Here is a 25,718-nt window from a genome sequence, read left to right as displayed (position 1 = left end):
TATGTTATCTAGGTTGGTCATAACTTTTCTTCCAAGGAGTAAGCGTCTTTTAATTTCATGGCTGTAGTCACCATCTGCAGTGATTTTGGAGCCCCCCAAAATAAAGTCTGACACTGTTTCCCCGTCTATTTCCCATAAAGTGATGGGACCAGATGCCATGATCTTCATTTTCTGAAAGTTGAGCTTTAAGCTAACTTTTTCACTCGCCTCTTTCACTTTCATCAAGAGGCTTTTTAGTTCGTCTTCACCTTCTGCCATAAGGGTGGTATCATCTGCATATCTGAGGTTATTGATATTTCTCCTGGCAATCTTGATTCCAGTTGTGTTTCTTCCAGTCCAGCGTTTCTCATGATGTACTCTGCATAGAAGTTAATATGGAACGCTTCACGAATTTGCGTGTCATCCTTGCGCAGGGGCCATGTTAATCTTCTCTGTATCGTTCCAATTTTAGTATATGTGCTGCCGAAGCGAGCACTGCATTTGAAGTTAAATAAGCAGGGTGACAATATACAGCCTTGACGTATTCCTTTTCCTATTTGGAACCAGTCTGTTGTTTCATGTCCAGTTCTAACTGTTGCTTCCTGACCTGCATACAGATTTCTCAAGAGGCAGGTTAAGTGGGGTTAAAGAAAAAAAAAAAAACAAAAAACGTTTTATGTGACTAGAGAAAGCAATGTAGAAAAAAGTTTGTCCTTTTCTCCTCCTCAAGAGCCTCAAACCCCTTTCTCCTCCTCGGGGCACTGGACTTCTTATCAACCTACGTAATAATTGACACTCTCAAAATGATATTTATAATAGAAATAATAAATAATACTAGTTAATTCTAAGAGCACAAAAGAAAGAACAAATATTATTACTGTGTATGAGCCACTATGCCCTTCACAGGCATTTTTTTTTTCATTTAAATTATATATCCTTCTTGAGTACAGATAAGGAAAAAAATTAGGGTCACTGAGGGCTGAGCTACCTGGATTCCAACCAAGTTGGAGTTGGCTGAAGTCCTCAGAAAATGCTCCTGGCACTAGGCTCAAGGGCAAGTGTTGCCCAAGCTGCGCTTTCCCATTGAACAATCACACTAGAATCACTTGCAAGGTGCTTTCCAAATGTTGGTGGACACAGGGCCAATCCTACTCATATACTTGGTTAATTTGGTGAGGGAGTGGCGATAGCGGGGGGTGGGAAAAAACAAAAACGAAAACAAAAACGGGTGGTCTGTTAGGTCCCTGTAGTTAAAGATTAGAAGGGAAAGGAGGAGGCCAAATTCGTAGGCTGGAATATTTGTACTCTTCTTGAGCTTCGAAAACTATTTGCATCTCAAAACAACTGTAAAAGAATTGGTCTTGGGATTACAAATGCTGTGACTACCTTACGAATAGGAATATCTCCAAATGCTTAAGTGACCCACGCCGCTTGTTCCCACTGCAACCCCTTACTGGGCGCCCTGGCGGACAAAACTTGGGCAGCGATCTCCAGGCTGGGCGCCCCACGCCCATCGCGGGCAGAACGGGGGGCGGGCTCCCCGCGGGGGGGTTCGGGGCGCGCCTTGCGGCTCCTCCCTCCTGCCTGCTCTCTGGGCGGGTCGGGGCCGCTGGGCGGGCGGCGGAGCGGAGGCGCGATTGCAGCCAGGCGGCCTAGGCGCAGTCTAGGCGGGGGTCAGTCTATCTCCCTCTCGCGGAGCAGGGCGCGATGAGCTGGGAACTGCTGCTCTGGTTGCTGGCGCTGTGCGCGCTGCTAGCGTTCGTGGTGCAGCTGCTGCGCTTCCTACGGGCCGACGCGGACCTCACCCTGCTGTGGGCCGAGTGGCAGGGGCGACGCCCAGGTGAGGACCTGCTGCCGCCTCTCTGCACTGGGAGCCCGGGTTCCGTGCGATCGGATTTCCGCCGCTCCTGCGTCCCTCCGGGTGGCGTGGAGCTTCCAGGCGGCGAGGCTGCGCCTTTCTCAAGGGCTCTGGTTCGGGGTGGAAGGGGCCGGCGCCTTTTGTCTTCTGTCCTGGTCCCTACGGACTTGCCTTTTACTTGCTGAAGTGAAAGAACCTTGGAATGGGCGGGGGGCCTTCAGGTCTCTTGAGTTCTCCGCCTGGCTCGTAGGGATTCTGAAGCCGCGTGGGAGGACAGTACTTGGAGAAACAGTGCGCTGGTAAAGGAGTGTCCTTTTGAGGCTACTTCCTGAAGTTGTTTATCTGCCATCTCTCACTCTACTCGAGAGTAGTGAAATGGAATTTGAGATAATACAGTCACCCACAAAGCTGCCTACCCATTAGGATAAAAGTAGAGAACTGGAGTGGGTGATTTGCCTGAAGGAAGGCCGTTTTTGGCATACTAAAAGACATTCTACTTGTCTTTTATCTATGCCCAGCTTAATATTTGATGGTCGTTTACTAAACGCATTCTATGTGCTAGGCAGTGCACCAGGCCCTTTTCATTTGTGACGGTTCACCTTTACAATGACTCTTATAAAGTAGGCATTATTAATCTTATTTTCATAATGCGCAGAGAAGTTCAGTGGGCTGTCCAGAGCTAGGCTTTGGGTCTACAAGGGCCGGCAGGAAGTGGGATTTCCCTGGACCTAGTTTCCCCACATGAAAATATCTAAATCATGTGAGGAGGTTTCCTTGGAAGTGATTAAGTGAAAGTGTTAGTTGCTCAGTTCAGTTCTGTTCACTTCGGTCGCTCAGTCGTGTCCACTCTTTGCGACCCCATGAATCGCAGCCCGCCAGGCCTCCCTGTCCATCACCAACTCCTGGAGTTCACTCAGACTCACGTCCATCGAGTCCGTGATGCCATCCAGCCATCTCATCCTCTGTCGTCCCCTTCTCCTCCTGCCCCCAATCCCTCCCAGCATCAAAGTCTTTTCCAATGAGTCAACTCTTCGCATGAGGTGGCCAAAGTACTGGAGTTTTCAGCTTCAGCATCATTCCTTCCAAAGAAATCCCAGGGTTGATCTCCTTCAGAATGGATTGGTTGGATCTCCTTGCAGTCCAAGGGACTCTCAAGAGTCTTCACCAACACCACAGTTCAAAAGCATCAATTCTTCGGCGCTCAGCCTTCTTCACAGTCCAACTCTCACATCCATACATGACCACTGGAAAAACCATAGCCTTGACTAGACGGACCTTAGTCAGCAAAGTAATGTCTCTGCTTTTGAATATGCTATCTAGGTTGGTCATAACTTTTCTCCAAGGAGTAAGCGTCTTTTAATTTCATGGCTGCAGTCACTATCTGCAGTGATTTTGGAGCCCCCCAAAATAAAGTCCGACACTGTTTCTACTGTTTCCCATCTATTTCCCATGAAGTGATGGGACCAGATGCCATGATCTTCGTTTTCTGAATGTTGAGCTTTAAGGCAACTTTTTCACTCTCCTCTTTCACTTTCATCAAGAGGCTTTTTAGCTCCTCTTCATTTTCTGCCATAAGGGAGGTATCATCTGCATATCTGAGGTTATTGATATTTCTCCTGGCAATCTTGATTCCAGTTGTGCTTCTTCCAGTCCAGCGTTTCTCATGAGGTACTCTGCATGTAAGTTAAATAAGCAGGGTGACAATATACAGCCTTGATGTACTCCTTCTCCTATTTGAAACCAGCCTGCTGTTCCATGTCCAGTTCTAACTGTTGCTTCCTGGCCTGCATACAGATTTCTCAAGAGGCAGGTCAGGTGGTCTGGTATTCCCGTCTCTTGAAGAATTTTCCACAGTTTATTGTGATCCACACAGTCAAAGGCTTTGGCATAGTCAATAAAGCAGAAAGAGATGTTTTTCTGGAACTCTCTTGCTTTTTCCATGATCCAGCGGATGTTGGCAATTTGATCTTTGGTTCCTTTGCCTTTTCTAAAACCAGCTTGAACATCAGGGAGTTCACGGTTCACGTATTGCTGAAGCCTGGCTTGGAGAATTTTGAGCATTACTTTACTAGCCATGTGAGATGAGTACAATTGTGCGGTAGTCTGAGCATTCTTTGGCATTGCCTTTCTTTGGGATTGAAATGAAAACTGACCTTTTTCCAGTCCTGTGGCCATTGCTGAGTTTTCCAAATTTGCTGGCATATTGAGTGCAGCACTTTCACAGCATCATCTTTCAGGATTTGAAACAGCTCCAACTGGAATACCATCACCTCCACTAGCTTTGTTCGTAGTGATGCTTTCTAAGGCCCACTTGACTTCACATTCCAGGATATCTGGCTCTAGATGAGTGATCACACCATCGTGATTATCTGGGTCGTGAAGATCTTTTTTGTACAGTTCTTCCATGTGTTCTTGCCACCTCTTCTTAATATCTTCTGCTTCTGTTAGGTCCATACCATTTCTGTCCTTTATTGAGCCCATCTTTGCATGAAAATTTCCCTTGTTATCTCTAATTTTCTTGAAGAGATCTCTAGTCTTTCCCATTCTGTTGTTTTCCTCTATTTCTTTGCACTGATCGCTGAAGAAGGCTTTCTTATCTCTTCTTGCTATTCTTTGGAACTCTGCATTCAGATGCTTATATCTTTCCTTTTCTCCTTTGTTTTTCGCCTCTCTTCTTTTCACAGCTATTTGTAAGGCTTCCCCAGACAGCCATTTTGCTTTTTTGCATTCCTTCCAACTCTTGGGGACTCATGGACTGTAGCCCGTCAGGCTCCTCTGCCCATGGAATTCTCCAGGCAAGAATCCTGGAGTGGGTTGCCCTTCCCCTCTCCAGAGTTATCTTCCCAACCCAGGGATCAAACTCCTGATCCTCACTGCAGGCAGATTCTTTACTGTCTGAGCCACCAGAGAAGCCCTGGAAGTGATAACTATAAAAATGGAGCCAGAGAGGGAAGGGGAGCTCTATCACTTACATGGGGGTGAAAATTGGTTCTTGGGGACTGAGAAAAATCTTAGATGGTACAAGGTTTTATGCCCCTCCTAAGCTCAACCCTAACTGACAAAGTATTATTCCTTAGTATTTCATTTTTCTTGTTTCTTTTCTTGGAGGAGGGTGTAGCACTTACATTGAGTTCATGGAAAATATGTAAAACATGTGCAAGCTCAGGGTTACAAAACTATGGCAAATAGATGGCTGTTATTGGCAGACTTTCTCTTGGTCATTGGCCCATCTCAGCAGATGGAATGCATGTACCTATTGGCTGCTTTGTCGACTTTAGTGTTTGATCCTATTTGTGCTTAGTGTTAACTTGGACTTTGAGATTACATAAAAATACTTTATATTTTACTGTTCTACAAAAGTTACTCAAATGATAATGTCAAGTGCTAAAGAGAAAAAAGTTGACAATATCTAGCAGCTAGTTAAATGAAAAGTTATTTTCATATATCAAGGAGAAGTTAAGGTGACTAAAGATAACTTTAAAGAAATTCATTTGGTGTCTTCAGTGTTTTACTTTTGCTGGAAAAATACCAGTTTCGAAGGATTTTTAAACATTTAATTACTTTGCTATTATTATCGTGTAGTTATATAATTTGCTGATTTACAAATGTAATATGATACATTGCAATTTATGTAAATACATGTTATTCAGCAAAATAACTTTTGTAAATTTATAGTTGTAAAGTTAAATGTTAATAGCTTTTAAATTTAAATTTAACTTTTAACTTTCCAATTTCACCATGCTTAAACCTGCACTTACTGAAGAATAAACTTTATAGAACTCCTTTTATGTCTAAACCATAGATACATACATGTAAGGACTTCCCAGGTGGCACTAGTGGTAAAGAACCTGCCTGTCAATGCAAGAGATACAAGAGACGCAAGTTCTATCCCTGGATGGGCAAGATCCCTTGGAGGATGGTATGGCAACCCACTCCAATATTCTTGCCTGGAGGATTCCATGGACAAAGGAGACTGGCAGGCTATGGTCCATAGGGTCACAAAGAGTTGGACATGACTGAAGCAACTTGGCACGCAGATATATGAAGATACATAAACATATATTTGTGAAATTAAAATGTTATAGGGACATTATTAGGAAAAATGACTGAAAAGACTTCTAGGGGCTCTGGGAGGGGAGGATTAGGGGGTGAGAGAGTTGGAAGGGAGGTGAGGGCAATAATGAAATAGAGTTAAAGGAACATGAAGATAGATTCAAGTTCTGAAAACAGCTCAGATTGGAAAGATGGGCAGACTCTATTAAAGGTTTTTTAAAAAATTATCCTCTTTTTCATCTTTATGTTGTTCTTGTTCAGTTGTGAAGTCGTGTCCATCTCTCTACAACCCCCTGGACTGCAGCATGCTAGGCTTCCCTGCCTTTTGCTATTTCCCTGAGTTTGCTTAAATTCATGTCCATTGAATAAGTGATGCTATCCAACCATCTCATCTTCTGTTGCTCCCTTCTCCTCTTGCCCTCAATCTTTCCCAGCATCAGGGTCTTTTTTAGTGAATCAGCTCTTTGCGTCAGGTGGCCAAAGTATTGGAACTTCAGCTTCAGCATCAGTCCTTCCAATGAATATTCAGGGTTGATATCCTGTTGGATTGACTGGTTTGACCTCCTTGCAGTCCAAGGGACTCTCAAAATTCTTTTCCAACACCACAGTTCGAAAGCATTAATTCTTCAGCGCTCAGCCTTCTTTATGGTCCAACTCACACCCAAGCATGACTACTGGAAAAACCATAGCTTTGCCTCTATGGACCTCTGTTGGCAAAGTAATGTCTCTACGTTTTAATATGCTGTCTAGGTTGGTCATAGCTTTTCTTCCAAGGAGCAAACATCTTAATTTCACGGCTGCAGTCACTGTCCACAGTAATTTTGGAGCCCAAGAAAATAAAATCTGTTAACTGTTTCCACTTTTTCCCCATCTATTTGCCATGAAGTGTCACTTTAAAAAGTTGACAAGATACTCACATAAGGCAAAAATACAAATACAAAATATATGTATTTAAAAATACAAAAGGATACATGGTGACAAGTAAAGCTCACTCTCACCCTTGTCTCCCAGCTGCCCAGTGTGCCTTTTTGGAGGCAACCACCATTTCCTCCCTTTTATGTATCGGTCTAGAGATCCCTTCTGTGTCTCTAAGCATGTATCTCACATGGTAAAATTTCAGAGTGACTAATTTTAGGTACTGCACATAGATCCAGAAAAATCCATGGCACCAGTCCAGAGTAGGAAAAGTCTCAACAGCAGAACATATGTGAGGAAAACAGCTCCTATTTGAGAGTGACCTCAATGAGAGTCAACTGTGCAGTGCCAGAAAAGATTAGGCAAGCTTTTGGAGCTGTTTCGTGTCTTATGGAACAAACTGCAAACAACAAAAGATGTTTTCTGAATTCCTGCTTGTGTTGGCCTCTGTGCTGGGCACTGGGGACACAGCAGTGGCTGAGCCAGCCACTGTCTGGGCCTTCACGGCATGTCCCTTCTGAAAGACAAGGGAAGTGGTTTAGTCAAGTCACCCTACTTGGAGCTGTTTAGACCCCTGGGAATCCTGTACCCTGCTCTGGCCAGCTCCTTTCAATAGAACATTGACCAGTTGGAGCTTGTACAGAGGGTGTGAGAAGAAGGGTGAGGAAACCAGATGCCGTGTCATCTGAGGGAAAGTAGCAGAAATTGGAGGTGTTTATTTAGCCTTAGAGAAGCAAGAGATGAAAGGACTTAAGGAGGACATAGCAGCTGTCTTCAAACAGATGAGACACTGTCATGTGCAAGACAGGCCTGATTTATCCTTCCTGATACCACAAGGCAGAACTGCTGCCAGCTGCTGCTGGTCTGTAGAAGTTAAAGGTATCAGTATAAGAAAATTCCTGAAGCCCTTGAATGATTGTGCTCAGTGCTCAGTCACCTCAGTCATGCCTGACTCTTTGTGACCCTATGGACTTTAGCCCGCCAGGCTCCTCTGTCCCTGGGATTTTCCAGGCAAGAATACTGGAGTGGCGGTCATACCCTCCTCCAGGGGATCTTCCCAACCCAGGGAGAGAACCTGGGTCTCCTGTGTCTTCTGCATCACAGGTGGATTCTTTACCCTGAACCACCCAGGAAACCCATCTTGAATGATTAGACTTACCCCTCCCAAATAAGCTGGTGCCTCAGAGGTAACTAGATTACTCATCCTGTGAGGGAATCAAATGGTCAACAGCTTGAGGGGAGAGTTCTTAACCTGGGTTGGGGGTTGAACTCTAAGTTTCCTTTCAACTCTGAGAGTCTGCTTTCAGAGGCTCTTTAGGGGAGGCCATGGTGTATGTCAGATTTTGTCGAATTGTTTTTTTTTTTTTTTTTAACATTTTATTTATTTATTTTATTGTTTTAAAAAGTCTTTATTGACTTTGTTGCAATATTGCTTCTGTTTTTTTTTTTTTTTTTCCTGGCCCTGAGGCATGTGGGAACATTGCTTCCTGACCAGGGATCAAATCCACACCCTATGCACTGGAAGGTGAAGTCTGAACCACTGGACTGCCAGGGAAGTCCCTGTAGAATTGTTAAATAATTGGTGCTAAGTTAAAAAGTTTTCTTCTCCACACTGGGAAGAAGGGTATCAGAACTGCAGATGTACTAAGGTAAATGTGAGCCTGATAGTTTTCATTGTTGTATTAATATTTGCAAATTGGTATAATAGTTAGAATTGGACATGGAACAACAGACTGGTTCCAAATAGGAAAAGGAGTATATGAAGGCTGTATATAGTCACCATGCTTATTTAACTTATATGCAAAGTACATCATGAGAAACGCTGGGCTGGAAGAAGCACCAGCTGGAATCAAGATTGCCAGGAGAAATATCAATAACCTCAGGTATGCAGATGACACCACCCTTATGGCAGAAAATGAAGAGGAACTAAAAAGCCTCTTGATGAAAGTGAAAGAGGAAACTGAAAAAGCTGGCTTAAAGCTCAACATTCAGAAAACGAAGATCATGGCATCTGGTCCCATCACTTCATGGGAAATAGATGGGGAAACAGTAGAAACAGTGTCAGACTTTATTTTTGGGGGCTCGAAAATCACTGCAAATGGTGATTGCAGCCATGAAATTAAAAGACACTTACTCCTTGGAAGAAAAGTTATGACCAACCTAGATAACATATTCAAAAGCAGAAACATTACTTTGCCAACAAAGGTCCGTCTAGTCAAGCCTATGGTTTTTCCTGTAGTCATGTATGGATGTGAGAGTTGGACTGTGAAGAAAGCTGAGCATGAAAGAATTGATGTGTTTGAACTGTGGTGTTGGAGAAGACTCTTGAGAGTCCCTTGGACTGCAAGGAGATCCAACCAGTCCATTTTAAAGGAGATCAGTCATGGGTGTTCTTTGGAAGGACTGATGCTAAAGCTGAAACTCCAATATTTTGGCCACCTCATGCGAAGAGGTGACTCATTGGAAAAGACTCTGATGCTGGGAGGGCTTGGGGGCAGGAGGAGAAGGGTATGACAGAGGATAGATGGCTGGATGGCATCACCAACTCAATGGACGTGAGTTTGAGTGAACTCCGGGAGATGGTGATGGACAGGGAGGCCTGGTGTGCTGCAATTCATGGGGTCGCAAAGAGTCGGACAGGACTGAGCTACTGAACTGAACTGATGCAAATGAAGACGGCTTCCCAGATGGTTCAGTGGGTTAAGAGTCTGCCTGCAGTGTGGTAGACTTAGGCTCAATCCCTGGGTCGGGAAGATTCCATGAAGGAGGGCATGGCAACTTACTGTAGTATTCTTGCCTGGAGAATCCCATAGACAGAGGAGCCTGGTGGGCTATGGTCCATAGAGTCACAAAGAGTTAGACATGACTGAAGTGACTGAGCACGCATGCATGCATGCATGCACAAATGAAATCTTTCTTACTGCTCTGCTAGCTAGTAAATATACAAACAAATTACATTTACCTTGGAGTCTTATATACTGCAGAACTTTGGAACAGTAAGTAGGAGATCAAACAAGTCAATCCTGAAGGAAATCAATTCTGAATATTAACTGGAAAGACTGATGTTGAAGCTCCAATATTTTGGTCACCTGATGAAAAAAGCCAACTCATCGGAAAAGACCCTGATGCTGGGAAAGACTGAAGGCAAGAGGAGAAGGGGGTGACAGAGGATGAGATGGTTAGATGGCATCACTGACTCAACGGACATGAGTTTGAGCAAACTCAGTGAGATAGTGAAGGACAGAGACACTTGGTGTGCTGCAGTCCATGGGATTGCAAAGAGTCAGAGATGACTTAGCTACTGAACAACAATTTCCCCCAAAATCTGCAAGGTTGCTCAGTTGAGCCTTTCCATAAAAGTGCATCAGATTTAGGAGTTCCCTGGTGGTCTAGTGGTTAGGACTCAGAGCTTTGACTGCTGTGGCCTGGGTTCAATTCCTGGTCAGGGAACTGAAATCTCGCAAGCCAACAAACAAACAAAATACATAGTGCAATAGATGATAGGAAAACGCTGTAGCCCAGACACTGTATTTGGGATGTTTCTGTCCTTTGTTTAGATATTTACATGAAATTGCTTTCCTGATGATATTTTCTTGAATTGCTAAGAGAGTTGGGTCTACAATATTGACCATATTAAAATGTGGCAGCTTAGGCTAGAGGTCAGACATACCTTGACAAATATCCTAGCTCTGCCAGGATTCTTGGATGTTTATTCAACAGTGACTTGTGGAGTCCTTCCTCTAAGCGAGTTTCTGTGCTAGGCACTGAGGACATAGCAATGAATAAAGGAGACAGGGCCCCAGCCTTAAGGAAATGTACAGTCTAGTGGTGTAAATTAATCTCTGTAAACCTCAGTTTCCTTTCTTGTAAAACTGAGATAATTCCTGTTTCATAAAGTTCTTGTGAAGATTTTAATAAGGTAATAAAAAAAGCACATGGGAAGCAATGGAAAAATGTTAAGCCATTGAAGTTAGTAATCCCATTGCCTTTGGCTGGGGAAATTAGAACATTCAATGTTTTGCTGCCAAAATCCATTTGTTAAACAATTTTGCAACAACTAGAGTTGACATTTTATTAAGCACTGAGTCCCCTGGAGGAGGGTATGGCAACCCATTCAAGTATTCTTATCTTGAAAATCCCACAGACAGACAAGCCTGGTGGGCTACAGTCCATGGATGGCAAAGAGTTGGACATGACTGAAACAACTTAGCTCACACTCCCACACGTGTGTCAGTCACTGTTCTGAGTGCTTTACATGTTTTAACTCATTTCTCTCAACAATTCTATGAAGGAGGTTTTATTATTAATTCAATTTTCCACTTTTGGAAAATGAAAGCATTGAGTTCCCACACAGGAGCATTTCATGGCTGTGTGTGACACGGCTGGCTCTTGAACCCTGGGAGTTAAAGTACAACAGAGCACATACTGACTCACCAACACTTAGACTTTAGAATTGTTTGACTAAAATAGTAAACTGGCTTGCTGATTTTAACTTTTCTGATCCAAAATCATCAATGTGTATCTTAAATAATACCTTGTTTCCTATTTTTGACAAATAACACATTTTAATAAGGTACACAGGAGCATTGCACTGCCCTGACTCGATGGATTCAGGTGGACAGTGGCTATCATGTGCTGAAGTACAAATAAGTTTTTCGTTGGACAATAAACCACTTGTCAGTGCTTTATTTCACATTTTTACAATCTTTTACAAGATGATATCTGGCAAGCAGAGTATAACATTTCATCTCGCTCTCATATGTATTTCATCTTGGGTGAACTACTAGATTCTTCTAAGATGAAGGCTCAGGCATTTGGAAAGCTCTTCTACAAAATGACCTTTAGTTGCTAGGCATCAGATTATGATTGACAAGTGGGGAAAACATGACTTTAAAAATTCAGGGTGATTCTACCATACCATAGAGTAGAACTTGGTATACTCAGATTTATCATCAATACCACCAATGTGAGAAATTAGAATAGAATAGAAAACTGGATGGAACCAGAAGTGATCATCTTATCTGAAACCCTCACTTATGAATAAGGAAGGTAAGAAAATGAGTCCAGATACTTTCTATCTACTTACCCTTACTTTTCATGATCAAATATGCAGATAAATAGAGCCTTAGAGTCAGACCATGGAGTTGTAAGGCTTACCTTGAAGTAAAGTCTGGAAAACTCTCAAAGAGTCTAGAATACACCAAACAATACAATTAGTAATAAACTGTTACTAATATGATTTCTAACACTAGGTAGAAAGTGTTTCCTTAAGATATTTAATTTAAAAAAATTTTAAACCACTTTATTGAGGTATGATTGTCATATAAGAAATTGTCCATATTTAATGTACACAACTGGATGAGTTTGGGGTAAGTATACACTTGTGAGATCATCACCTCAACAATCAGGGCTGTAAACATAGGATACTTAAATTTTTAAGTTCCACATATTGTATCTTCATATTCGATGATATTGTTTAAAACTATTTTTTTTCCTTTGGTCAATCTTTGATTTATGGTTGTAACCCATAGCTTATTTTCTCCCCTCAATCCCCACCCCCTTTTCAATAGAATGGGAGCTGACCGATATGGTGGTGTGGGTGACTGGAGCATCAAGTGGGATTGGAGAGGAACTGGCTTGCCAGCTGTCCAAACTAGGAGTTTCTCTTGTACTGTCAGCCAGAAGAGTGCATGAGTTGGAAAGGGTGAAAAGAAAGTGCCTTGGTGAGTAAATCTAAAATAGCAGCAGTGCTGCCTAGAACTAAATTAGAGCCCAGAGTCAAAATTTGGGAATTTTAGAGGGAAGAGGGGGATTTTCATGGGCAGTAGACTCTGGTTCCAAATGCTGAATGCTTTGATCCAACTCCTTTCCCTTTTGTCACTTCTTAGTTACCTGGCCTGACCTTTTTCTTCTTTTTCTGCCATCTTTCTACCTTTTTTTTTTTTTTACACTAATACTTAGCATTAGGGATTGATCGTCAGTTCTCTCAAATGCTGGTTTGGATTTTTAGTGACCACATAAATGTCTTACATTTTTATCTTAGACAAAGAACAATTTGGTTCTTATGAATGACATACATATATGTTACCATAGAAATTAACTTGATATTGTGTTAAAATGTCTGACATTAAAGTCATATGAAATAATATAAGATTTTTGTTGTAAAGGACAAAAAAACAGGAGTGTAATTAAATTTTTTTTCTGGTCGCATTGTGCAGCATGTAGGATCTTAGTTCCCTGACCAGGGATTGAACCAGTGCCCCTGCAGTGGAAGTGTGGAGTCTTAACCACTGGACCACCAGGGAAATCCCAGAGTAGAATTAAGTTTGAGAAATGCAAGTTGATATAAAATTTTTCATATATACAGGACAATAGTGTTTTTGTTTATCTGTTTGGGTTTTGGTGTAGTTCACAGTAAAAGCAGTCTCAAGTAATACGGTTATTATTTCTCATAGGAAATTTAATATCTATACTGAAATAATTTTGAATTTTCCAGAAGATCGTTGTTGTTGGTTTTTTTTCTGTCATCCACTTGTCATTCTTTAAAAATCTTTCTTTCACTTTGCTGATGGGACTAATCACCCAGATATGGAGTTAGCATCAGCCACAAGCCCTCTTTCACGATATTGCTCTTAAAGGCCTCTTGTGTTTTTCCACTGGGCCACTTCTTTGGACAGTTGCTCCTCTGCTGTTGAGACTTGCACAGGAAGAAATGAACCATAACAGTGTTTCTTAGCTTGAGTAAGATTGTTTTCCTTTTATCTGTCATATCATGGGTACAGACTTTTCCATTGGTTTTAAAAAAGTTAGTATTTCACAATTTACTCCTGTGCCCATAAAGCCTTTTCACCTCTTCTCTACTTACTTGTTTCTCTTACCAAAACACAACTTTGTTGTATTTCAGGGCTAGAATTCAAGGAAATTCGTTTGAACTGTTGTTTTGATAATAGAAATAGAGAGGCTGTTATAGCCCAACGTGTTTCTTGGTTGGGAATTTCAGGATTGTGTCCTTTTCCTTATTCACCTCCTGGAATCCTTAGCCTCTGAAAGGAATCTTTTCTGTGTTACGTGAGTGGAAGACCCAAATTCTCACTGATTTTCAGCAGAAATTTTTTAAAATTGTGTTTAAAAATCAAGCAGTGAACCTATTATATAACAGATGTACAGAAATACCTCTGTACCTCTAAAGGAATTGATCTAAAATGTTTGCTTTTTTAGTTTGTAGTATAATCTTGATTCCTTCTAGAAGCTGTTCCAATACTGAAGTGGGTAGCCTATCCCTTCTCTAGCAGATCTTCCTGACCCAGGAGTCGAACTGGGGTCTCCTGCACTGCAGGCGATCTCTTTACCAACTGAGCTGTCAGGGAAGCCTGGTCTAATGTTAGGTTGTATATATTTAAATAGAAGAAAGGAATTCTGTTTCCTGGGTACCCAGTCAGTTTTTTGTTCGATAAGATCCGCTTCTTGGTCCTTAAAGAGAACCTCATCCACAGGGCTTCACCCAGAAATGAGCTCATTGCTAAGTGTGGTTGTAGGGTGGGTGTTAAATGTAATGTGAATAGCACAGGACTTCCATATTAATTTTAAGTGTCTTTATTTAGAGAATGGTAATTTGAAAGAAAAAGATATCCTCATTTTGCCCCTTGACCTGACTAACAGAAGCTCCCATGAGACGGCTACCAAAGCAGTTCTCCAGGAGTTTGGCAGAGTAAGTAGCGTTTTGAGTGCATGAATCTTGCTCTGAAGTAGCTGCAAAAGAGATTCCCATCTGTGGTGCTAGCATTCAAAGGGCTCCAGGCAAATGGGTTCATGAAGCATCTCACTTCATCTCAAGGGCCCAGCTGGGTCTCTTAATCTCTGAATCGGTGGCTTTATGTATTAATAATTGGAACTTTTCCTACCTTAATAAATTAACTCCTCCATGTAGGACAAAAGAAGCTAAAGATTTACTGTGCCTTTTATTTCTGTTACATTATTTTCCATAAAAAGTAACTTAAGGTGGGAATTTAATTCCATAGGTGAATTTTTGTTTTATCTTTTTCTATTGCTGACCTCTGGAAATATACTGTCCTGTTCCATTAATTCAAGTTAACAATATAGCCAACCATCCCTAGGAATTCCAACAATCCATCTAACGTCATCCCTAAAGTACCCCTTTTCTGATTTTCTTTACTTAGATTGACATTCTGGTCAACAATGGTGGAGTATCCCAGCGTGCTTTGTGTGTGGACACCAGCCTGGATGTCTTCAAGGAGCTAATAGAGCTTAACTACTTAGGGACGGTGTCCTTGACAAAGTGTGTTCTGCCTCACATGATTGAGAGGAAGCAAGGAAAAATTGTTACTGTGAATAGCATTGTGGGAATTATAGCTGCACCCCTTTCTACTGGATACTGTGCCAGCAAACATGCTCTCCGGGTAAGGCTGTCAAAACTCAACTCTGATAGAACTGACCTGAACGTGTGTTTGGAACATTTACTGCAAGAGGTCATTGGAACTAGGTAGTGATGTTTGGAGACAGAGAGACCCAAGAAGATCTTGGGTAGAAGACTTACCCAGAAGATGCTAAAAAGGCTTGAGCCTCACATGCCTCTTCCTAATTCTGCAAACATGCAATGAGTACCTATACTGTGTCATACACTGCAACATATCCTGGGAATATAAAGATGATATGATCCCTGCCCTTAAAAACTGTATAGTCTAGTTGACATGACTTGTCCTTTACCTTGTCCTCATTTCTACCACATCTTCATGGCAAATTTGGGGTCTACCCCTGTTTCTTCTACACACATTTCAGGATTCTACATACATTTACTCGTCCTTCTCATTTCTATGACTTTGTTTCCTTCCCCTTTGTTGTTGGTGTTTATTTTACCTGAATTTCTAAATGTACATGCCTATCAGAAATAGAAACTTTCCACTGGGTGACTAGCCCTGAGCATCAAATCCCTGCTGGGTCTAGCCTCGATTCTGTTTACTCTGACTTCATTAGAAGAAAATCTAATTAAGGCAGAGTCTGCTGCTGCTGCTAAGTCGCTTCAGTCGTGTCCGACTCTGTGCGACCCCATAGACGACAGCCCACCAGGCTCCCCCATCCCTGGGACTCTCAAGGCAAGAACACTGGAGTGGGTTGCCATTGCCTTCTCCAATGCATGAAAGTGAAAAGTGAAAGTGAAGTCGCTCAGTTGTGTCTGACTTCGTGACCCCATGGACTGCAGCCTACCAGGCTCCTCCGTCCATGGGATTTTCCAGGCAAGAGTACTGGAGTGGGTTGCCATTGCCTTCTCCGGAGAAAGTTTAATTTGGCCTGTGTAACTTATGAGATATGAGTACTAGAAATGAATAAATTTTTAATGTTGGCTTAAGAATGGATGAGAAGAAACTGTAACTATATACACTATGCTGCTGCTAAGTTGCTTCAGTTGTGTCCGACTCTGTGCGACCCCATAGACAGCAGCCCAACAGGCTCCCCCCGTCCCTGGGATTCTCCAGACAAGAACACTGGAGTGGGTTGCCATTTCCTACTCCAGTGCATGAAAGTGAAAAGTGAAAGTGAAGTCGCTCAGTCGTGTCCGACTCTTCGCGACCCCATGGACTGCAGCCTACCAGGCTCCTCCGTCCATGGGATTTTCCAGGCAAGAGTACTGGAGTGGGGGTGCCATTGCCTTCTCTATAACATGGAGCAAATTAAATTGTAAGGCCAATAGGAGGGAAAATGATTAATAGAGACATGATTTATAATTAATGCCGTTGAAGGTCAGTTTATGTAGAATGTTTCACTGTTGGAATAATAAGATGCAATAGCTGAAAGGTCATCAGTTTCATGAAAATTTGAAGCTTTGCTTCCATAGGATCCTCTTTCTGCTGTGAAGAGCAGACAATTGCAGAGAGTGATGAAACGAAATACTGCACTGATGATTTCCTCATATTTGGTAATAGGGTGTCAGTTACTTCCAGCAGGGAAGTTGGGCAACTCTCAGGCAGGCACATGAGGGAAGGTAGCCACCCCATCTGTTTGGTACCCAGTATCCCATAAGATATGCAGGATACTTTCAATCAAACACAGTAGAAGTTGTCTGGCCTGCCTTCCAAGACTGTTTTGTACTGGATTTGATTGTCTGATACCATGTGTCAAGTTGAGATCTAGTTATACCAGTAGCTGAACACTGAAACCAGGAGTCTCTTTTTGAAGGGCACATTTCCTTCCCTGATACTCAGCAAGCTAGAGAGTGAACTTACTTGTTGAAAAGTTCACACACTATACTAGATGTGATTTCAAGCAAGGAGAGGTTTTAGTGTCTGGAGTATTGGTTTCCATGGTGTCCTCTCCCCTCTTCTGCTATAGAGGGGCAGAAGGTTAAAGTTCATTCATTCATTTACAAAGCCTTTTTTCCTGTCCATCTGAGTCAGGTACTGTATTAGTCTCAGACAGCACAAACCCTCAAAGGCCTTGTGTTTGTTAGGCATCAGCATTAAAGGCTGGTAACTGTTTAATCTTATTGGATCATAAATGAATGTACCTATGTTGGCTGCTTAGGCTTTTCAAAGTTAACTCAGTTTATCACAGTGTAGTCTTGGAATATTGCCTGATTTAGGAGAAGAGATGAGGAGAAGTAGATGTTTACTTCCTATATGGTTTAGAAATAGGCAGTATCTTTTAAGTCTAGAAGGTCTAGCTTGTTTTTACAAAAGTCATTGAGTAAGCAATCATATTACATTTTTAACTAGCCATGTACTCTCTTACTACACCGAAAATAAAAATTTTTGTTGAAACTAATAGTCTTCAGATAGTAACTGAAAAAACGGAACTGTTCCTCTATGATAGTTTCCCTTAAGTATTAATTCCAACTTGCTCCCTGTTGCCCTACCATCTGTACTTTAGGCCACTTTGAGGGATCATCAAAAGAAATCCAGCCTCAATGATGCTCAGTGAACATGCACCCCTTTTGGAGTGGGGAGCTGGTGACTGGGTATCAGACTCTTCGAGGGTAGTCTCTCACTTATCCGGTGCAAAATCACTGATGGCACAAGCTAAACCACTGCCACTGGGAGGATGAACCACTCATACCTGGAAAGAGTTAATGATGCCTGTTATAGATTGCTTGCGGTCTTACATTTAAAAATGCCTCATCTTGTGTAATTACATTCCCTGTCCTTTACTCAGGCATTTCAGAACACATTTTGATAATGTGCTGCTATTGTCCTTCATAAAAAGTTGAAGAAAAGTAATTTCATACTATTAAACATGAGATATGTGTCTGTCTGTATTTATTTATTTATTTTTTGTCTATTAGGGATTTTTTAATACCCTCCGAACTGAACTTGCCACCTATCCAGGTATAACAATTTCTAACATTTGCCCGGGACCTGTGCAATCAAATATTGTGAAAAATGCCCTAACTGAAGAAGTCACAAAGGTAAAATTTCTAGTTGGAGAATAATTTGAATGCTTTAGTAGTCATACCCTGGCCTTACATCACTATGCCTCAGGATTTTCATGTTAGAATCCCTTATGAATTATTTACATAACTTAACTCAGCATTAGGAAAGTTGTTAAGGTTAGCTGATAGTGCTTTGGCATCCAGCTTTAGTAATAGCTAAAGAAATTACTAAGATACTGCTTATAAGTGATCCACTATTACATCAGCTATCAATATTTTAAAAACCCAGTTTTAATCAATTCACAAATCATAGCAATGTTGAAAGTTCTGTGTGGCTGAATTTTAGTAAATTAAATTTTACTGGGATTTTAAAAGGGATTATGGTAAAGGAACTTAGCAAAAAACCCCCTGTTGAGATGTAATAGTTTTAGGTTGGCCTCACCCAGGCCTGTGCTTCCCTCAGCTCATAGATTACACGTAATTAATCTACCAAATGAATAATAAATGTCTCATGAAGAATCCAGTATCACTCCGTAATACAAAAAACTCTCTAAAGACCATGAAATTTTCCTTCTTTTCCACTAATATTTCTACTGAGATATAAATCTATGTTTCCATGTAAATGTTTACATATACAATTTATATTTTATATTTTCTATGGAGGCACTATAGTAAAATAGAATAAGCACAATGTACAGGAATCAGGGGACCTGGAATATAGAACTGGTTACTACTAAATGGTCTGTGTGAGCACAGATAAAAGTTACTGCCTTTCTGGGCTTATTTATTTGTAAAACAGTAGTAGATTAACTAGAGTAGCAGTTCCAAATTTTTTCAATATCAAGAAACCACTTTTATCTTCTTTCTCTATTTCATCCTCATAGACTCCATGTTTTATAGAACTTCATTTGCTAAATGTATGTATTAATAACTTGTTTAAAATTTTTATTATTAAAATGACATAGAGTTATCATTAAGTACTTTCAGTTCAGTTCAGTTCAGTCGCTCAGTCGTGTCCAACTCTTTGCGACCCCATGAACCACAGCACGCCAGGCCTCCCTGTCCATCACCAACTCCTGGAGTTCACTCAGACTCACGTCCATTGAGTCGGTGATGCCATCCAGCCATCTATCCTCTGTCGTCCCCTTCTCCTCCTGCCCCCAATGCCTCCCAGCATCAGAGTCTTTTCCAATGAGTCAACTCTTTGCATGAGGTGGCCAAAGTACTGGAGTTTCAGCTTCAACATCATTCCCTCCAAAGAAATCCCAGGGCTGATGGTACAATACTAAGCAAAAGTGAATAACTGTTATCTTTTAGTTAGCCTGCACACTTATCTGGTTAAGTATATGAATTCCATTAGGTTTTCTGAAATATATAGCTTATGTGTGCATGCTTAGTCAGGTCTGACTCTGCGACCCCATGGACTGCAGCTCCCTAGGCTCCTCTGTTCATGTAATTTTCCAGGCAAGATTACTGAAGTGGGTTGCCATTTCCTCCTTCAGGGCATCTTCCGGACCTAGGGATCAAACCCGCATCTCTTGCATCTCTTTCAATGGCAGGCGGGTCCTGTGCCACCTGGGAAGCCCATAAATAGCTTACAGGCACCCCTTAGTGCCTATGGGGACTCCTGAGGGGCATGAGGTCACAGTAAAGGAATCACTCAACTGGATGTCTCCTAAAAGTTCTGTGAGATACCCTAGATAAATACTTATCACTCACGAATTTTTCAAAATTTTCTTAGAGTACAGGCAGCACTGCAGACCAGTCCTACAAGATGGCAACCAGTCGTTGTGTGCGGCTGATGTTAGTCACCATGGCCAATGATTTGAAGGAAGTTTGGATCGCTGATCAGCCTTTTTTGCTAATGTTCTATTTGTGGCAATATATGCCAACCTTGGCCTGGTGGTTAACCAACAAAGCAGCAAAGAGAAGGATTGAGAACTTCAAGAGTGGTGTGGTAAGTCCAATTTATACATTTCTGAATTCATATCAATCTTGTAGGAAAACATGAAATTTTGCAATGCTTAAAAACTTTTCTTACTGTCTGCCAATCTCATGATATATTAATAAATACAAAAGATATAAAAAGTTTTCCATCCTCAATGCATATCTGTCGGTAAATTACTACTGGTCTTGGAGAAAGTTTTCTACAAGGTAAAAATCAAATCAAAGATTGCCACTTTTTTCTTCTGTGTTGCTATTTGGCCAGTGTATGTGCCAAAATGCTTTTTCTCCACCATGTCTCCCCACAAACTCCAACCCATCCTACAAGTCTCTACATTTTGTGTCACCTCCTTGGGTTGATACCTGGCCTCCCTCCTATTTCTCCCCAGGACTAGGTGCACATCAGCCCTCTGTCAAAGCACTTCCACACTAGTAAGAGATATAGTTTCACCTGTAGTACTGGTTCCTTTGACTTTGTTCCAGAAGGTCAGTTTGCACATCTGAAATGTGCCTAAGTCCATGTTTAGGAAAACTTGCTGATAGCTTATTCTTTCAGCACTCATTTTTCCAGAAAAGTGAGGAATGTTAAATGAACTGGTGAAAAAAGAAACAAAACCCCCCAAACCCAAATGAAATACTTAAAGAGACTTAAAGGTTATAAAAACTTTCAATATGCACTAACATGTTTGGAACTTGAAAAATCACAGAGAGGGCTATTCATTTTATACTAACCAGTTTGTTTTGGGTCAAAACATTTATAAGTGATTTCATAATGTTGGAACTTGGTACTGTGGGTTGGTTCTAAAGGTAGAGCTTCATCAAATATTGCATCAGGGTCTGAAATTTAGAGGACAGCTGATAAAGTGGCATTGTGCCCAGTGATAGGTAAGAGTTGAGGGGAAAGGCCACCTTACTAAAGAGGTGACCCAACATTCTGGTTAAAAGCATGGAGCAAGGTGCTGGGCTACCTAGGCTGAAATCCCAGCTCTACTCCATACTCATCCTACGATCCCAGGCAAATTATTTCTCCCCATCTACAATACTTTGGCCACCTGATGTGAAGAACTGACTCATTGGAAAAGACCCTGATGCTGGGAAAGACTGAAGGCAGAAGAAGGGGATGACAGAGGATGAGATGGTTGGATGGCATCACTGACTTGATGGACATGAGTTTGAGCAAGCTCCAGGAATTGGTGATGGACAGGGAAACCTGGTGTGCTGCAGTCCATGGGGTTGTGAAGAGTCGGACACGACTGAGTGAACTGAACTGAACTGAACCATCTACAAAATGGAAGATTACTGTTGATAGTAGTACCTAGTCATAGGATTGTTATGGGGATTAAATGAATTAGTATGTGGAAAGCTCTTAAAACATACCATGGTATGTTACACTCATTAAGTATTAGCTGTTACTGCTTTTGTTTTGATGGCAGGAGGATATTTAGCAAACAGACAGTAAAGATTAAAGAATTAAATAATATGGCAGAGGGAGAATGCATTATAGAAATCATTGTTTCAGAGGGGAAAGAAGGATTAGGGGCTAGAGTTTCAGTCCCATTGTAGTAGTTGTTCATAAGAAGGTTATTTTATTTTGTTTACAGAATACCGACAGAATACCTAATGTAAATCTTGGGCTTCCCTAGTGCCTCAGTAAAGAATCCACCTGCCAAGGCGGGAGATGTAGGTTTGATACCTGGGTCAGGAAGATCCCCTGGAGAAGGAAATGGCAACCCACTCCAGTATTCTTGCCTGGGAAATCCCATGGACAGGGGATCCTGACGGGCTATACACCATGGAGTAGCAAAAATGTCAGACATGAGTTAGCAACTAAACAACAGTAGTGTAAATATAGTCATTGCCTTACATCTAACATTTGCTAAAAATCATGACTTCTCTCTTCCTACCAACATATTTGAATTATTGCTTGTTACATGGTCTCATTGCTTTATCACTTTATGATAAACTGGGCATCCTTTCAACTCCCCAAATCATTCTGAGATATATCTTATTCTTTACACAAAACCCTGGAAACTTTAAAAAGTTGTTCATTTTTTTTTTTTTTTTACTTCTCTCCTCATTGCTCTTTCCTCCCTACTTTATTTTGCATTGTGTATATTCATCTCCTTATTGAAATTTGTTTGTAAGAATCTCAGTTAAGAGAATGCCACTATTATTCCCAAACTAAATGTTGTTGTTATTCAGTCACTAAGTTGTGTCTGACTCTACGATCTCATAGATTATAGCGCCCCAGGCTCTTCTGTCCTTCCTATCTCCTGGAGTTTGCTCATATCCATGTTCATTGAGTCGGTGGTGCTATCTAACCATCTCATCCTCTGTTGCCCCCTTTTCCTTTTGCTTTCAATATTTCCCAGCATCAGGGTCTTTTCCAGAGTCAGCTCTTCTCATCAGGTGGCCAAAGTATTGGAACTGCAGCCTTAACATCAGTCCTCCCAATTAATATTAAGGGTTGGTTTCCTTTAGGATTGATTGGATTGATCTCCTTGCAGTCCACATGACTCTCAAAAGTCTTCTCCGGCACCACAATTTGAAAGTTTCAGTTCTTTGGTGCTCAACCTTCTTCATGATCCACCTCTCAAATCCATATATGACTACTGGAAAAACTATGACTATATGGACCTCTGTTGGCAAAGTGATGTCTCTGCTTTTTAATACATTGTCTAGGTTCGTCATAGCTTTCCTTCCAAGGACCACATCTTTTAATTGCATGACTGCAGTCACCGTCCACAGTGATTTTGGAGCCCAAAATATCTGTCAGTGCTTCCACTTTTCCCCTTCTATTTGCCATGAAGTGATGGGACCAGATCCCATAATCTTAGTTCTTTGAATGCTGAGTTTTAAGCCAGTTTCTTCACTCTTCTCTTTCACTTTTACCAAGAGGCTCTTTAGTTCCTTTTTACTTTCTGCCATTAGAATGGTATCATCTGTATATCAGAAGTTGTTGATATTTCTCCCAGCAATCTTGATTTCGGCTGGTGATTCATCCAGCCCAGCATTTTGCATGATGTACTCTGCTTAGATGTTAAATAAGCAGGGTGACAATATACAGTCATGTCGTTTCCCAATTTGGAACCAGTTGTTCAACATCCAGTTCTAACTGTTTCTTCTTGACCCACATCCAGGTTTCTCAAGAGACAGGTAAGGTGGTCTCTTAAAGAATTTTCTGCAGTTTGCTGTGATCCACACAAAGGCTTTAGGGTAGTCAGTGAAGCATAAATAGATGTTTTTTCTGGAATTCCCTTGCTTTCTCAATGATCCAACAAATGTTGGCAACTTGATCTCTGGTTCCTCTGCCTCTTTGAAACCCAGCTTGTACATCTGGAAGTTCTTGATTTGCATACTGCTGAAGCCTAGCTTGAAGGATTTTGAGCATACCCTTGCTGGCACATGAAATGAGCACAGTTGTACAGTAGTTTGAACATTCTTTGGCATCGCCAAATGAACCAAGATCATTCTGTCATTTTCTTGTGCTTTTCTCCTGCTTGACCACATTCAATTTACCTTGATTCGTGGATCTAACATTCCAGGTTCCTATACAATATTGTCCTTTACAGCATTAGACTTTACTTTCACCACCAGACACATATATCTACAACTGAATGTTTTTTCCGCTTTGGCCCAGCCACTTAATTCTTTATGGAGCTATTAGTAATTGCCCTTTGCTCTTCCCCAGTAGCATACTGGACACCCTGTGACCTTAGGGGGCCCATTTTCTGGTGTTCTATCTTTTTGCCTTTTCATACCGTCCATGAGGTTGTCTAGGCACAAATTTGTTTCTGTTCTCTAGGCTAGGAACAGTATGTCTGGAACTTTGTTTTGATGAATTGTTATTAATTTTAGGCATCAAAAACAATAACATCATTGAATTTGTATTATAATTTGTTTTTGTCTTATTTAGTATAAATTCTTGAGAGTGCTAAATGGGTATCTTCCCAGATGAAATGTCACCTCTTAGAAATTATTGAATTGCCTTGTTTTACTCTTTAAGCAATATACTAAAAGTTCACAAATGATTTTGGAGTTATCTTTCAAGTATTTTAATTCTAAAGACTCTTTGTATTTATTAAAGCAAGCCAGTGTAGGTGTGACATGCTGATCAGAAGAGTAATAGTAGAAATTTCAGCATTTATGAAATAGCATACTCAGATGTTAACAAATGACAGGGAAATAATGTTGCTAAGCCCCTTAGAGATATTTTGTGTAGCTTGAGAATTTTGGCTATGATTTTGATTCCTATTAAAGTATTTTTCCAAGGACTTATAAGGATTCTCAACAGTGAATCATAATGATATAGCTTCTCAGAACAGAAGGAATTAATTGTCAAAAACTGGGGTAGAAGGAACTGATTCATGTTTCTGTTATTCTGTTATAGGATGCAGACTCCTCTTATTTTAGAAGCGTGAAAAAAAAACATGACTGAAGGAGTACTTGCATTTTTCAAGCCACTGGAAAGAGAAATGGAAAACACAGAAAACAGCGATCTTCTTATACATTGAAGAATAATTTGTCATTTTATTTCTTAATAGATACAACTTTCCTTTCAATATGTAATAAACAAGAATGACAGGAGTCTTGCAATAAATATGTTAATACATATTACATTCCTGGGTAACGTACTCTAGTATATATGCTTAAAATCTAGGTTAGCAGAATGCTAACCAAAGAATTACAGTAATCCATTTACCATAAATGCACGGGCTATTACATGAGGCAGAGTGCTGGGTAGTGGGCAGATACAAAGAAGTGTCTGAAAAGGTCCTGCCTCCAAGGTGCTCACACTCTCTTGGAAGAGTTCATAGGTACAAATGACCGGAATTTGACACCGTAGGTAGGACTCATAGCAGCCATTATTTTTTAAAACCTGTTATGTGTCATTTGCTGTACTGAGGTGGTTTGTAATTAGTTAATTAACTTATTCCTCATAACAACACTGTAAGGTAGGTGGTATTATCCATCTTTGTAGATGAAGAAAAAAATGCCCAAAGCAAGTAGATATTACTTTCCCAAGGTCACAGAGCTAGTAATGGGTAAAGCCTGGGTTAAACTCAGCTCAGGAAGATTCCATTGGTGACTTTCTTACTTTAGTTATTATTGTTAATTTTACTTTAACCTTTAGTGTCTTACAGTAGAAAACATGCGTAGGCTACAACAGAAAACCAACAGATGTTCCTTGACTATTTACTATCAAGGGAGAAGAACAGGGGAAGAAAAACATGGTTCTCATTGCTAAGTGGTTCACATTTTAGTTATAGACAAGGTTCAGTTCAGTTCAGTTCAGTCACTCAGTTTTGTCTGACTCTTTGCAATCCCACAAACTGCAGCACGCCAGGCTTCCCTGTCCATCACCATTTCCCAGAGCTTGTTCAAACTCATGTCCATCACATTGGTGATGCTATCCAACCATCTCATCCTCTGTCACCCCTTCTTCTCCTGCCTTCAATCTTTCCCAGCACCAGGGTCTTTTCCAATGAGTCAGTTCTTCGCATCAGGTGGCCAAAGTCCTGGAGGCATCAGTCCTTCCAATGAATATTCAGGACTGATTTCCTTTCAGTTCAGTTCAGTCGCTCAGTC

General features: G+C 41.1%; 1 protein-coding gene and 1 non-coding gene across 3 annotated transcripts; one reads left to right on the top strand and one right to left on the bottom strand.

Annotated features, from left to right (window-relative positions):
- Nucleotides 1-368: 368 nt before the first annotated feature.
- Nucleotides 369-475, bottom strand: LOC114115980 (U6 spliceosomal RNA). Its single transcript, XR_003590080.1, has one exon. It is a non-coding gene; the product is annotated as a U6 spliceosomal RNA (small nuclear RNA).
- Nucleotides 476-1,624: 1,149 nt separating this feature from the next.
- Nucleotides 1,625-24,746, top strand: DHRS7 (dehydrogenase/reductase 7). Of its 2 annotated transcripts, XM_004010693.6 has the most exons (7): nt 1,625-1,819; nt 12,376-12,528; nt 14,407-14,513; nt 14,983-15,222; nt 18,099-18,221; nt 19,927-20,142; nt 24,520-24,746. In XM_004010693.6, exons 1-7 carry the CDS (start codon nt 1,687-1,689, stop codon nt 24,565-24,567), a joined length of 1,020 nt encoding a protein of 339 aa, XP_004010742.1. In that variant the 5' UTR covers nt 1,625-1,686; the 3' UTR covers nt 24,568-24,746. The 2 variants fall into 2 exon arrangements, with proteins under 2 accessions (XP_004010742.1, XP_060274109.1); XM_060418126.1 differs by lacking the exon at nt 24,520-24,746 and having other exon boundaries at nt 19,927-21,230.
- Nucleotides 24,747-25,718: the final 972 nt, after the last annotated feature.

Source organism: Ovis aries, chromosome 7, assembly GCF_016772045.2.
Source record: "Ovis aries strain OAR_USU_Benz2616 breed Rambouillet chromosome 7, ARS-UI_Ramb_v3.0, whole genome shotgun sequence".
Lineage (NCBI taxonomy): Eukaryota > Metazoa > Chordata > Mammalia > Artiodactyla > Bovidae > Ovis > Ovis aries.
This window is presented reverse-complemented; position numbering and strand designations above follow the sequence as displayed.